This window comes from Staurois parvus, unplaced genomic scaffold, assembly GCF_062004578.1.
Source record: "Staurois parvus isolate SC_StPar_1 unplaced genomic scaffold, SC_StPar_1.0 ptg001192l, whole genome shotgun sequence".
Classification (NCBI taxonomy): Eukaryota; Metazoa; Chordata; class Amphibia; order Anura; family Ranidae; genus Staurois; species Staurois parvus.
In genome coordinates, this window is record NW_028318988.1 from 3574387 (window position 1) to 3587416 (window position 13030).

The 13030-nt window shown below is 47.5% G+C and overlaps 1 protein-coding gene across 1 annotated transcript; it reads right to left on the bottom strand.

The window, feature by feature from the left end:
• Nucleotides 1-9905: 9905 nt before the first annotated feature.
• Nucleotides 9906-12824, bottom strand: LOC149438440 (uncharacterized). The gene is made up of 2 exons (XM_089659954.1): nucleotides 12756-12824; nucleotides 9906-11822 (listed from the first exon to the last, which is right to left on the bottom strand). The coding sequence occupies exons 1-2, from the start codon at nucleotides 12822-12824 to the stop codon at nucleotides 9906-9908; spliced, it is 1986 nt and encodes a 661-aa protein (XP_089516080.1).
• Between the last annotated feature and the right edge of the window lie 206 nt (nucleotides 12825-13030).

The window sequence follows — 13030 nt, forward strand, 5'->3', positions numbered from 1 at the left end:
TCACACACTGCTGGTGTGTTACATTTTTTGACATAGGGTGCAGGCAGATTACGGGCCTCACATAGCTGCTGCCAGGCCCCTAATCTGCCATGGGCCCCTATATACCGCCTCCTCATGCTGCTGCCAAGTCCAGAGTCTGTCATGGGTCCCTGTATGGCCTCCCATTGCTGCTGTCTCCATCGCCACACTCTGCTGCCATGTGCCACTTTCAGGTCTCTTCACACTGCTGGTGTGTTAAATTTTTTGACATAGGGTGCAGGCAGATTACGGGCCTCACATAGCTGCTGCCAGGCCCCTAATCTGCCATGGGCCCCTATATACCGCCTCCTCATGCTGCTGCCAAGTCCAGAGTCTCTCATGGGTCCCTGTACGGCCTCCCATTGCTGCTGTCTCCATCGCCACACTCTGCTGCCATGTGCCACTTTCAGGTCTCTTCACACTGCTGGTGTGTTAAATTTTTTGACATAGGGTGCAGGCAGATTACGGGCCTCACATAGCTGCTGCCAGGCCCCTAATCTGCCATGGGCCCCTATATACCGCCTCCTCATGCTGCTGCCAAGTCCAGAGTCTGTCATGGGTCCCTGTATGGCCTCCCATTGCTGCTGTCTCCATCGCCACACTCTGCTGCCATGTGCCACTTTCAGGTCTCTTCACACTGCTGGTGTGTTAAATTTTTTGACATAGGGTGCAGGCAGATTACGGGCCTCACATAGCTGCTGCCAGGCCCCTAATCTGCCATGGGCCCCTATATACCGCCTCCTCATGCTGCTGCCAAGTCCAGAGTCTCTCATGGGTCCCTGTACGGCCTCCCATTGCTGCTGTCTCCATCGCCACACTCTGCTGCCATGTGCCACTTTCAGGTCTCTTCACACTGCTGGTGTGTTAAATTTTTTGACATAGGGTGCAGGCAGATTACGGGCCTCACATAGCTGCTGCCAGGCCCCTAATCTGCCATGGGCCCCTATATACCGCCTCCTCATGCTGCTGCCAAGTCCAGAGTCTGTCATGGGTCCCTGTATGGCCTCCCATTGCTGCTGTCTCCATCGCCACACTCTGCTGCCATGTGCCACTTTCAGGTCTCTTCACACTGCTGGTGTGTTAAATTTTTTGACATAGGGTGCAGGCAGATTACGGGCCTCACATAGCTGCTGCCAGGCCCCTAATCTGCCATGGGCCCCTATATACCGCCTCCTCATGCTGCTGCCAAGTCTAGAGTCTGTCATGGGTCCCTGTACGGCCTCCCATTGCTGCTGTCTCCATCGCCACACTCTGCTGCCATGTGCCACTTTCAGGTCTCCTCACACTGCTGGTGTGTAGAATTTTTTGACATAGGGTGCTGGCAGATTATGGGCCTCCTATAGCTGCTGCCAGGCCCCTAATCTGCCATAGGCCCCTATATACCGCTTCCTCATGCTGCTGCCAGGTCCAGAGTCTCTCATGGGTCCCTGTACGGCCTCCCATTGCTGCTGTCTCCATCGCCACACTCTGCCATGTGCCACTTTCAGGTCTCCTCACACACTGCTGGTGTGTTACATTTTTTGACATAGGGTGCTGGCAGATTATGGGCCTCCTATAGCTGCTGCCAGGCCCCTAATCTGCCATAGGCCCCTATATACCGCCTCCTCATGCTGCTGCCAGGTCCAGAGTCTCTCATGGGTCCCTGTACGGCCTCCCATTGCTGCTGTCTCCATCGCCACACTCTGCCATGTGCCACTTTCAGGTCTCCTCACACACTGCTGGTGTGTAGAATTTTTTGACATAGGGTGCTGGCAGATTATGGGCCTCCTATAGCTGCTGCCAGGCCCCTAATCTGCCATAGGCCCCTATATACCGCTTCCTCATGCTGCTGCCAGGTCCAGAGTCTCTCATGGGTCCCTGTACGGCCTCCCATTGCTGCTGTCTCCATCGCCACACTCTGCCATGTGCCACTTTCAGGTCTCCTCACACACTGCTGGTGTGTTACATTTTTTGACATAGGGTGCAGGCAGATTACGGGCCTCACATAGCTGCTGCCAGGCCCCTAATCTGCCATGGGCCCCTATATACCGCCTCCTCATGCTGCTGCCAAGTCCAGAGTCTGTCATGGGTCCCTGTATGGCCTCCCATTGCTGCTGTCTCCATCGCCACACTCTGCTGCCATGTGCCACTTTCAGGTCTCTTCACACTGCTGGTGTGTTAAATTTTTTGACATAGGGTGCAGGCAGATTACGGGCCTCACATAGCTGCTGCCAGGCCCCTAATCTGCCATGGGCCCCTATATACCGCCTCCTCATGCTGCTGCCAAGTCTAGAGTCTGTCATGGGTCCCTGTACGGCCTCCCATTGCTGCTGTCTCCATCGCCACACTCTGCTGCCATGTGCCACTTTCAGGTCTCCTCACACTGCTGGTGTGTAGAATTTTTTGACATAGGGTGCAGGCAGATTACGGGCCTCACATAGCTGCTGCCAGGCCCCTAATCTGCCATGGGCCCCTATATACCGCCTCCTCATGCTGCTGCCAAGTCTAGAGTCTGTCATGGGTCCCTGTACGGCCTCCCATTGCTGCTGTCTCCATCGCCACACTCTGCTGCCATGTGCCACTTTCAGGTCTCCTCACACTGCTGGTGTGTAGAATTTTTTGACATAGGGTGCTGGCAGATTATGGGCCTCCTATAGCTGCTGCCAGGCCCCTAATCTGCCATAGGCCCCTATATACCGCCTCCTCATGCTGCTGCCAGGTCCAGAGTCTCTCATGGGTCCCTGTACGGCCTCCCATTGCTGCTGTCTCCATCGCCACACTCTGCCATGTGCCACTTTCAGGTCTCCTCACACACTGCTGGTGTGTAGAATTTTTTGACATAGGGTGCTGGCAGATTATGGGCCTCCTATAGCTGCTGCCAGGCCCCTAATCTGCCATAGGCCCCTATATACCGCTTCCTCATGCTGCTGCCAGGTCCAGAGTCTCTCATGGGTCCCTGTACGGCCTCCCATTGCTGCTGTCTCCATCGCCACACTCTGCCATGTGCCACTTTCAGGTCTCCTCACACACTGCTGGTGTGTTACATTTTTTGACATAGGGTGCAGGCAGATTACGGGCCTCACATAGCTGCTGCCAGGCCCCTAATCTGCCATGGGCCCCTATATACCGCCTCCTCATGCTGCTGCCAAGTCCAGAGTCTGTCATGGGTCCCTGTATGGCCTCCCATTGCTGCTGTCTCCATCGCCACACTCTGCTGCCATGTGCCACTTTCAGGTCTCTTCACACTGCTGGTGTGTTAAATTTTTTGACATAGGGTGCAGGCAGATTACGGGCCTCACATAGCTGCTGCCAGGCCCCTAATCTGCCATGGGCCCCTATATACCGCCTCCTCATGCTGCTGCCAAGTCCAGAGTCTCTCATGGGTCCCTGTACGGCCTCCCATTGCTGCTGTCTCCATCGCCACACTCTGCTGCCATGTGCCACTTTCAGGTCTCTTCACACTGCTGGTGTGTTAAATTTTTTGACATAGGGTGCAGGCAGATTACGGGCCTCACATAGCTGCTGCCAGGCCCCTAATCTGCCATGGGCCCCTATATACCGCCTCCTCATGCTGCTGCCAAGTCTAGAGTCTGTCATGGGTCCCTGTACGGCCTCCCATTGCTGCTGTCTCCATCGCCACACTCTGCTGCCATGTGCCACTTTCAGGTCTCTTCACACTGCTGGTGTGTTAAATTTTTTGACATAGGGTGCAGGCAGATTACGGGCCTCACATAGCTGCTGCCAGGCCCCTAATCTGCCATGGGCCCCTATATACCGCCTCCTCATGCTGCTGCCAAGTCCAGAGTCTGTCATGGGTCCCTGTATGGCCTCCCATTGCTGCTGTCTCCATCGCCACACTCTGCTGCCATGTGCCACTTTCAGGTCTCTTCACACTGCTGGTGTGTTAAATTTTTTGACATAGGGTGCAGGCAGATTACGGGCCTCACATAGCTGCTGCCAGGCCCCTAATCTGCCATGGGCCCCTATATACCGCCTCCTCATGCTGCTGCCAAGTCCAGAGTCTGTCATGGGTCCCTGTATGGCCTCCCATTGCTGCTGTCTCCATCGCCACACTCTGCTGCCATGTGCCACTTTCAGGTCTCTTCACACTGCTGGTGTGTTAAATTTTTTGACATAGGGTGCAGGCAGATTACGGGCCTCACATAGCTGCTGCCAGGCCCCTAATCTGCCATGGGCCCCTATATACCGCCTCCTCATGCTGCTGCCAAGTCCAGAGTCTCTCATGGGTCCCTGTATGGCCTCCCATTGCTGCTGTCTCCATCGCCACACTCTGCTGCCATGTGCCACTTTCAGGTCTCTTCACACTGCTGGTGTGTTAAATTTTTTGACATAGGGTGCAGGCAGATTACGGGCCTCACATAGCTGCTGCCAGGCCCCTAATCTGCCATGGGCCCCTATATACCGCCTCCTCATGCTGCTGCCAAGTCTAGAGTCTGTCATGGGTCCCTGTACGGCCTCCCATTGCTGCTGTCTCCATCGCCACACTCTGCTGCCATGTGCCACTTTCAGGTCTCCTCACACTGCTGGTGTGTAGAATTTTTTGACATAGGGTGCTGGCAGATTATGGGCCTCCTATAGCTGCTGCCAGGCCCCTAATCTGCCATAGGCCCCTATATACCGCTTCCTCATGCTGCTGCCAGGTCCAGAGTCTCTCATGGGTCCCTGTACGGCCTCCCATTGCTGCTGTCTCCATCGCCACACTCTGCCATGTGCCACTTTCAGGTCTCCTCACACACTGCTGGTGTGTTACATTTTTTGACATAGGGTGCAGGCAGATTACGGGCCTCACATAGCTGCTGCCAGGCATGTAATCTGCCATGGGCCCCCGTACCGACTCCTCATGCTGTGACGTTGCAACAAGGTGGAATTCAACCCTACATATGTTAGACCGCCTTTACGAACAGCTAAAGGCCATCACAGATTTCCTGATGTTAAAAGCGGATAAAGGTACTCCCTGTGTAACTTAGATGTCAGCCATTGGCAGCTCATGTGTGACACCTGCGCTTGCTCAGGCCCTTTGAGGAGGCCACGCTATTCGTGAGTCGGCAGGACTATGGGATGAATGAGGTCAAATCGGCCATGGGCCCCCGTACCGCCTGTTCACGCTGATGCTGGTCCCACAGTGTGACCTGGGTCCCTGTACGGCCTTCCATTGCTTCCACTCTGCCATGTGCCACTTTGAAATCTCCTCACACTCCTGCGGTTGTCCATTTTGTCATAGGTTGCTGGCAGATTACAGGCCTTCCATAGGTGCCACCAAGCCCCATATCGGCCATGGGCCCCCGTACCGCCTGGTCACGCTGCTGCTGGGCCCATAGTGTGACCTGGGTCCCTGTACCGCCTCCCATTGCTCCCACTCTGCCATGTGCCACTTTCAGGTCTCCTCACGCTCCTGCTGGTTTCCATTTTGTCATAGGTTGCTGTATGGCCTCCCATTGCTGCTGCCTCCACCGCCACACTGTGGCTCCAAACACTGGTTTTGGCCCCGTGACTGGCCAAAGGAGTGAAGTGTGCAGTGATTCTAAGATCGACGGCACTCATCTGCATGTCATACTGACAGACAGTATTATTTCTCTTCCCCAGCAGACTCCAAGGGCATTTAAATTAAAGGTACAGTGTTCTGCACTAATATTAAGTCTCTCTGAAGCCTAGAAACACCCTTTTTTAAGTTAAATTCACAGCGAATTTATTCGACTCGAATCGAATATTGTCCACGAATTCGCCGAATCAGTCGAATCGAATTTTTCATTTCTTCGCTCATCTCTACTCACAAACATTGGCACTCCAACAGTGCTATATCTCCACAGAAGTCCTCGGAATGAAGGTGTGCTCCCAGTTTTCAAAATGGAGGGATATATTGTGGAAATTGTGAACACGTAGAAGTCTTGAATCTTTAATGCCTGAGTGCAAGAGGTGATGTCTAAGGAATACGAATTATAGTTGTGTTCCCTACCACCTCCTCCTTTTCTGTTTTTTCCCAATGTCTTTTCAGTGCCTTGCAGACCTTCATCAGTATATTTCTGCACTTCTGGAACTCAAGGTTCTGAATGTGTTAATTTATGACCACAAATTTCAGAGTTCGCTTAATGAGAATTGGAGTTGATTTACTAAAAGTTGAGAGTGCAAAATCTGGTGCAACTCTGCATAGAAACCAAGCAGCTTCCAGTTTTTTTTGTCAAATCTTACTGAACCAGTTTAAATTTTGAATCGGATTGGCTACCATGCACAGCTGCACCAGATTCTGAGTGATCCCCCAATGTGTCTGTTACAGTGCAATCCCTTCACTGTCCCTGGATCCCAAACCTGAACTCAGAAGTCAACCTTGGCACTGACACCTCAGTTGGAGTCATAAAGTCATGAAGGCTTTTGTTAATGGGGGTCTCCCCAATAAATCATTTCTGCTTCCATGGGATCTGAATTTCAGTGCTTCACAAACCTCCCTTTGAGCCTTACACAGATATTCCTGTTTTAGTCAAAAGGTGGCTCTCTATGTAATCATCACCAATTCGGATTGAGATTTTGCTCTATTGTATGGATGTGGTTTGTGTTGTTTGGGTCTATCTCACAGCCATGGATAGTTTTAAAAAAAAATAGATTCTCTGCTTGTTATTCTGGATTGGCCCAGGAAGGGCATCCCAGTCTCTAGCACCACCATTTCCAGGTGGATCAGTCAGACCAAAGTTCAAGCTTAAGGACAAGGTTCCCCCTTTCCACTGAAAGCTCACTCAGTCAGGGTTTGGAGTGCTTTTTGAGCTTTTTGCATCTGGGCTCAGTTTCCCAAGTTTGGATGATTTCCAGCTGGTCCTCTTTGCACACATCCTCTTTTAAGCCTTTGCTGATGCCAGCTTTGGACAAAAAGTGTCAAAGACAACTCTTTGAGGCCTGTTGGCATATATTACAGTCGTTTTTGGCACTGTTGGCATGTGTTGCTGTTACTCACGTATATGCTGGACTGATTTGGGACAACCCAGTTATTCAAGGTTTCTGTGTCCTTCAATGGATAAGAGAGAAATAGGATTTTTGACTCAATGTGGTACGGACTGCATTAGTAATAGCATGGACATGTAAACAGATTCATTTTTTTTTCCATAAAGTTTATTAGGAAAGCACAGAGCATACAAAAATTACAATGAGTACAAAGAGATACAATGTGATAATGAAAATCGCAATGTATAACAAATAACAAATACCATACAGTGAGAGATGCTTAGGTAATCAGACAGAGAAAACGATCTCATGTCGCACATACTATTAATGATATTCGATTAGAGGAGACAACATACGGTCACAGCAAGGATGAAGGCACTTGATACCCATAACCATAGTAAGGTGTAGGAAATCCACAAAACGGGCAGGATCAGTTGTTTATTCCCCCATATGTCTTACATCGTGTAAAAGCAGGGTAGAGGGGCAGAGGATGTGAGTAGAGGCTCAGTACATCCTATAGAGGAAAGCTGGTGCAGAGGTGTAGAGAGCTCTATACTATCCATGAGGTATAACGGGGGCTACAATTAGTGGTTACCAATGTTTGAGGAGAGGTCTTTGTGAATCGGATGAAACGTATTTGTAGATTGCGTATGGGTATGGGAGTATGTCGACTATGGGCATGGAAAAGAGTGGAAGGGTAGGAGGAGGAGAGTAAGGTAAGACATACAAAATAGAAAGGAGGAAAGGGAAGGTAAAGGGAATGATAAGAAAAGAGTAAGAGGGGGGGTAGGGAAGGATGTGTGATGGAGAGCCAGAGAGAGAGATGAGAGAGAAAAAAAAAGCCCCGAAAGGGATCTAAGCATGAGTCAGGCAATCGGGCACATTGAACATGAACATGAGGGTGTCTCGCTCCGACCAGCGTAAAGGGTAGGAAAGACTATCTTGGCAACCTTAAAATGGTCGCGGTGCGATGTGATGAAGAAAGCAATGTAGGAATGCAGGTTCGGCACAAAGTCAAGTGTAAAGACCCATAAGGGAACAGTATTCAGAGGTCATTTGGAAGTGAGTCCAGCAAGAACAGATATGGGAAAATTTAGTTGGGTTATCTTGTGATGAAGCAATCAGCTCCTCCATCTCCGCAACTCTGCCTAAATGTGTGAGCCAATCTCATATTGAAGGGGGGTGGGTAGATCCCCAAAGAACAGGTAGACAGAGTCTAGCCGATTTGAGCATATGCATAGTGAGTGATTTGAAATAAAGTCGTCTGGGAAGAGGGGCATAGTGGAGGAGAAATTGGGCCGGAGAAAAATCGAGAGGTATAGTGGATACTGACAAGGTTATACAGTGAACCTCCTGCCAGAAGAGTTGGGCAAGACCACCAGATATGGAGAATAGACCCATGGGGTGCTCCACATCTCCAACATTTGTTGGGCAGAGAGGGACTATAGTGATGGATTCTAGAGGGGGTATTATATCAGCGGGAGGCCAGTTTGTATCCATGTTCTTGTGTTGATACATTCAGTGAGCATTTGTGGGAGTATGTAAACATTTGGTCCCAGTCCAAGGAGGAGAAGTCTATTTCCAGGTCCCTACTCCAATTCGGCAGGCGGGGAGTGAGTAAGGATTCCCATCGCCAACTAGTAGGAGGCAAACTAATGAGATTAGGTGCCTCTGAGGTTCGGCTTTAGAGCAAATAGATTCAAAGGGGCTAAGAGGGCGGATCCATTTGTGACGCTGTGCATGAGATTGAAGAAAATGCTTAATTTGAAGGTAAGCCCAAAAGGGAAAGGTGTAGTCCCTCATGATACCCACCAAAGAGGAGTAGGATTTCAGTTGGCCTGTTTGGAAAAAGTGTTCTGCTTTCATCTGGCTATGTGGCCAATGTTTGGACAGAAAGGCCCTGTGCATGCCTGGGGGGAAATCTGGGTTTAAGCGGAGAGAGGTTAAAGGGTTAGGAGGGTCCGAAATGGAGGCCGACTTGCAGGTCAAACAGAAGCTTTTCAGGGTAGGCCCAATCAGTGGATGTTTGAGGAGGGACTGAAGGGTGTGCTTCGCCAGAAGCCAGGGGATCGATGCTATGGGGGAAGGGGAGAAAGAGTTTTCTAAATGCACCCAGGCTTTAGTGGTCGAATGAACAGTCCAATCTATGATTCTGGAAAGATGGCAAGACAAGTGATATAGTTGTAAGTCTGGGAGCCCAATCCCTCCTTTGGATTTGGAGAGAACCAATTGGGAAAGCAAAATGCGCGGGCACTTGTGGTTCCAAAGGAACAATGAACACATTCTTCTACACGAGGTTGTTTTGCCTCAAAACAAAGTGTTTTTAACACTACTACAATCGCTCACTAATACACGGATTAGGCTTAATAAATATTAAAGCAAAACATGATTTATTGAATAAGTTCTGTTAGTATAATAACATAAGAATTGTCAGAATTGCAAATCATATTTAGAGCATATTATAGTAAGAATAAAGCATCAATACATCACCGGATATTGTAGCATCACTCGTTGGCCAACGATTGGGGGACTCTCAGCAATCAGCAAAGGGGAAATCCGGGAAATCACCGCAAGGCACGTCTGCCGCGTCTTCAATGAGTCCCAAATTCCCCTAGAATCCCCCGTCTCTTATATACATAATTTGCAGTGTCCTTGTTTACTGCCATGCGCAGTAGACTCTATTTGTGTAACTATTGTGACTATGAACCTTGACTTGTTCGACTATATATCTTATAACTATAAATCCTTGACTGATTGCAACTGCACATCTGGTAACTATGAATCATAGATCTAGCCTTGATAGATCTTAACAATGTCCTTGTCTTATTATTCTAAACTCTAGTTACCCCTCCACTGATATATTCTACTAAAATTATGGCAACTGAGTGTCAATCATCCTTCACACATACATTCTATACACCCATGTCACATATGTATCACAATCGGTCCTTGATTGAAACTCAAGTGACATAAGTTGCCATGACCATAATTGGTCGCTTGCAAAATAGCTTGTAAGCTATATAACAGTTCCATAGAGTTAATAAAACTATTATAATCATAATAATCAGTAGATGGTGAACCAGAAAATCTAGAACCTTAGTAGCGGAAGGGGAATAGCCTAGAAACACATCCCACCAGTGATGGGAAGTAGCTTCCGCTATACTAGACCCCACTTTTATCAATTTTCCACCTACTATGGTCGCAGTCACATTGTGTTGTGCAATCGTCTTATTTAAATATTTGATATGTTGTTGGACTTCTATTGATTCATTCATTAATTGTTTCAAAACCGTTAAATTGAACTCCCAATTGGGGATCTCCAATGAAAAACCCTTCCAATATTCTTGGACTGATTCTTCCTTGTCACCCTGTAATATAAAGGTTTCATTGTGCCAAATTAAAGAAGACAGATTACTAACACAGCCTGAGAAGGGAACTCTCATTCCCTTTATCACGGGAGTGTTGGTCACCATACACACAGTTTGCGGATCTATTTCAATCATCATCTCATAGGAAATTGGTAAGATGGTCCATTTACATATATTTACAGTGCTCTGTAACAAGCATGGCTCATATACGGAAGACTGTAGCTTACAGATTTTTCCCTCTAAAGTATCATCGCAAAAAGAAAGATCATGAGTCTTATTATCATTATCTACATGGGTGCCATATAGTTCTGGGCTCCAATAATGTTGAGCGCCAGGCGCACCAATAATCAAAGGCATCACAACAAATTTACACATTATAGTTGATTTAGTAATATTATACATTATTATTGTCCCAAGGCAGGTAGTGTCATTACAAATCATCTTTTGAGCATCCAAATGTATCCACATATCTATGGGGACATTCTTGTTGAACACGGTCCTCCATACTAATTCATTTCCGGTGATCAACGTAGCCTGCATATTAACTTTTTGTTGTTGCTCATACATGGTTTGCAATGTACACACCGTCCAGTTAATAAATTTTGCAACATTAGTGTCAAAACCTTTTGCAAAATTATTTGAAGCATTTGTTAGATGAAGCATCATGTTATCAACTCCAGCAGCTATACTAACTGGACGGAATATAGTAGGCATCCATTTAGCTTGCATAGTTAAAGCATCGTTAATCTTACTCCCAGCATTAGACATTCTATTTGCTAGTGTTTCAATATCAAACCCATTTAAGGTTCCTGTTAGGGAGCCGTAACCCCCAAGCAATGTATCATACCATGCCCTCTTTTTCCGTTTCATACAGCTTTTTACAGTACTTGGGAATGTTATTTGAGCATGTATAACAGTTTTCTGTGCATGTTGACCCACTTTTTCACATGTAGAAGGCAATCTTTTAATATGTCCGGGGTCGATACGAGTGGTGTTTGAATTTACGAAGATTAAGTACTGACCCCACCATGGTCTTCCTTGGATTTCACTGGCGTTGGTACAAGTCATAATGATTGTCTCATTAAGAGCAAACTGAAAAACAGTACTTGCTTTGGTCTTAGTGGTACAGTTTCTTGTTACGGACCTCCTATTTGCAGCTGACAAATAAATGAAGCTTGCTTCCTGTTGGCAACAGCAAATGCTAACTTCAGAGATTACATTTATCACACCTTCATTTCCATGAACCGCATATGTTGGCTTGTAACCCTCTATTGGAGCTCCTGTCCATACAGTACCATTGAAGGTTATATTTAGAATGAGGCAGGGCTGATTAGCTGGGCATATAAAATCATCTTGAGTTCTATTCGTACGCATGCTTTTCCAACCCCAGCTCATTCTGGCATTGCCGGTATCTGTTACTTTAACTCCCGGAGTCCACGCTCCGACCTCTAATTCCACCAACCACACGATACCAAGGATTCCAAGACTGAAGGCAAGTACATTGTTGCTCTGTGAAAGACAATACAGTATGAATCATTCTCGCAAATAACATTTTCCTTGTGGGACATATTCCCACTTTTCTCTGCCTGGTTTCATGATCAGTAGACTGCTGTCCTTACCTACAGCTATTACTTCTGCCGGTTCCGGGGGACCAAATGCCCCCTGTACCCAAATTTTAGCCTCTACATTAACTGTGTTAGTAGAGCCAAAGCCTTGGTCTCCTCTAACCGTTAACTTTGTGGGAGCCTCTCCCTCTTTAATGTTAGCAATATATAAAGGAATCAAAGTAACTGAGCTACTCGGTCCTGGGCTGGTAAAATCATAGCTTCAGTGCTAAGGTTGATTATTACTACTTTGATTTCTCCCTGGTAATCAGCATCTATTAACCCTCCTAGAACTACTGCTCCTCGGAGCGCCATACTTGATCTAGTTGCTAATTGACCATATGCATCAGACCCTTGCAACTTCTTTAAAGTGGATTTTAGTATACCATTCATTCACTCCACCAACCCAGCTGCTTGAGGTTAGTAGAGAATGTGGTACACCCATTCAATGTTATGCTGCATGGTGTAATCTTTTACCTGTTGTCCTGTGAAGTGGGAACCATTGTCTGTCTGAATTTGCAAAGGAGTTCCATAATATTGGGTTATCACTTCTATAGTCCTCAAAGTACTCCACTGAGTAGCAGCTTTGCAGGGGAACCCGACTAGATAACCTGAGTAAGTATCTACCGCCGTGCAAATATACTTACATCCCCTGCTTGCTAGGAGAGGTCCGATGAAATCCATGTGCCATATCTGACCTGGCAAATTACCTCTTCCAATGTGTCCCATCACTGTGTGTGGGACCTCTCTTTTTTGTACATGTTGACATACTGGACATTTAAGGATGATGGATTTAATTATGTCCATAGTTAATGGTATCCCCCTTTCCTGTGCCCACCTGTAAGTGGCCTTTTCTCCAAGATGTCCACTTTTTTGGTGAGCCCAAAGGGCTGTACCCTGCAGCCATGTTTCCTGAATTTCAGCTTCTCTTTCTGCATCGGATGCTTTGAATATGGCTGCAGCAGAGTCTGCTTGAGAATTAAACAAACATTCTAATGAGTCAAGAGGGACATGAGCATCCACATGATAAACAGTTACGGTCATGTTTTGAACAAAACTTTCAATGTCCTGCCATACCTCTTTTCCCCACACTTCCTTACTATGTATCTTTCT

Coding starts and splice junctions, on each gene's coding strand:
- LOC149438440 (XM_089659954.1), bottom strand. CDS start 12,824: ATGGCTGCAGGGTACAGCCCTTTGGGCTCACCAAAAAAGTGGACATCT. Junction 11,823..12,755: donor GGAGAAAAGGCCACTTACAG/GTGGGCACAGGA, acceptor TGTCTTTCACAG/AGCAACAATGTACTTGCCTT.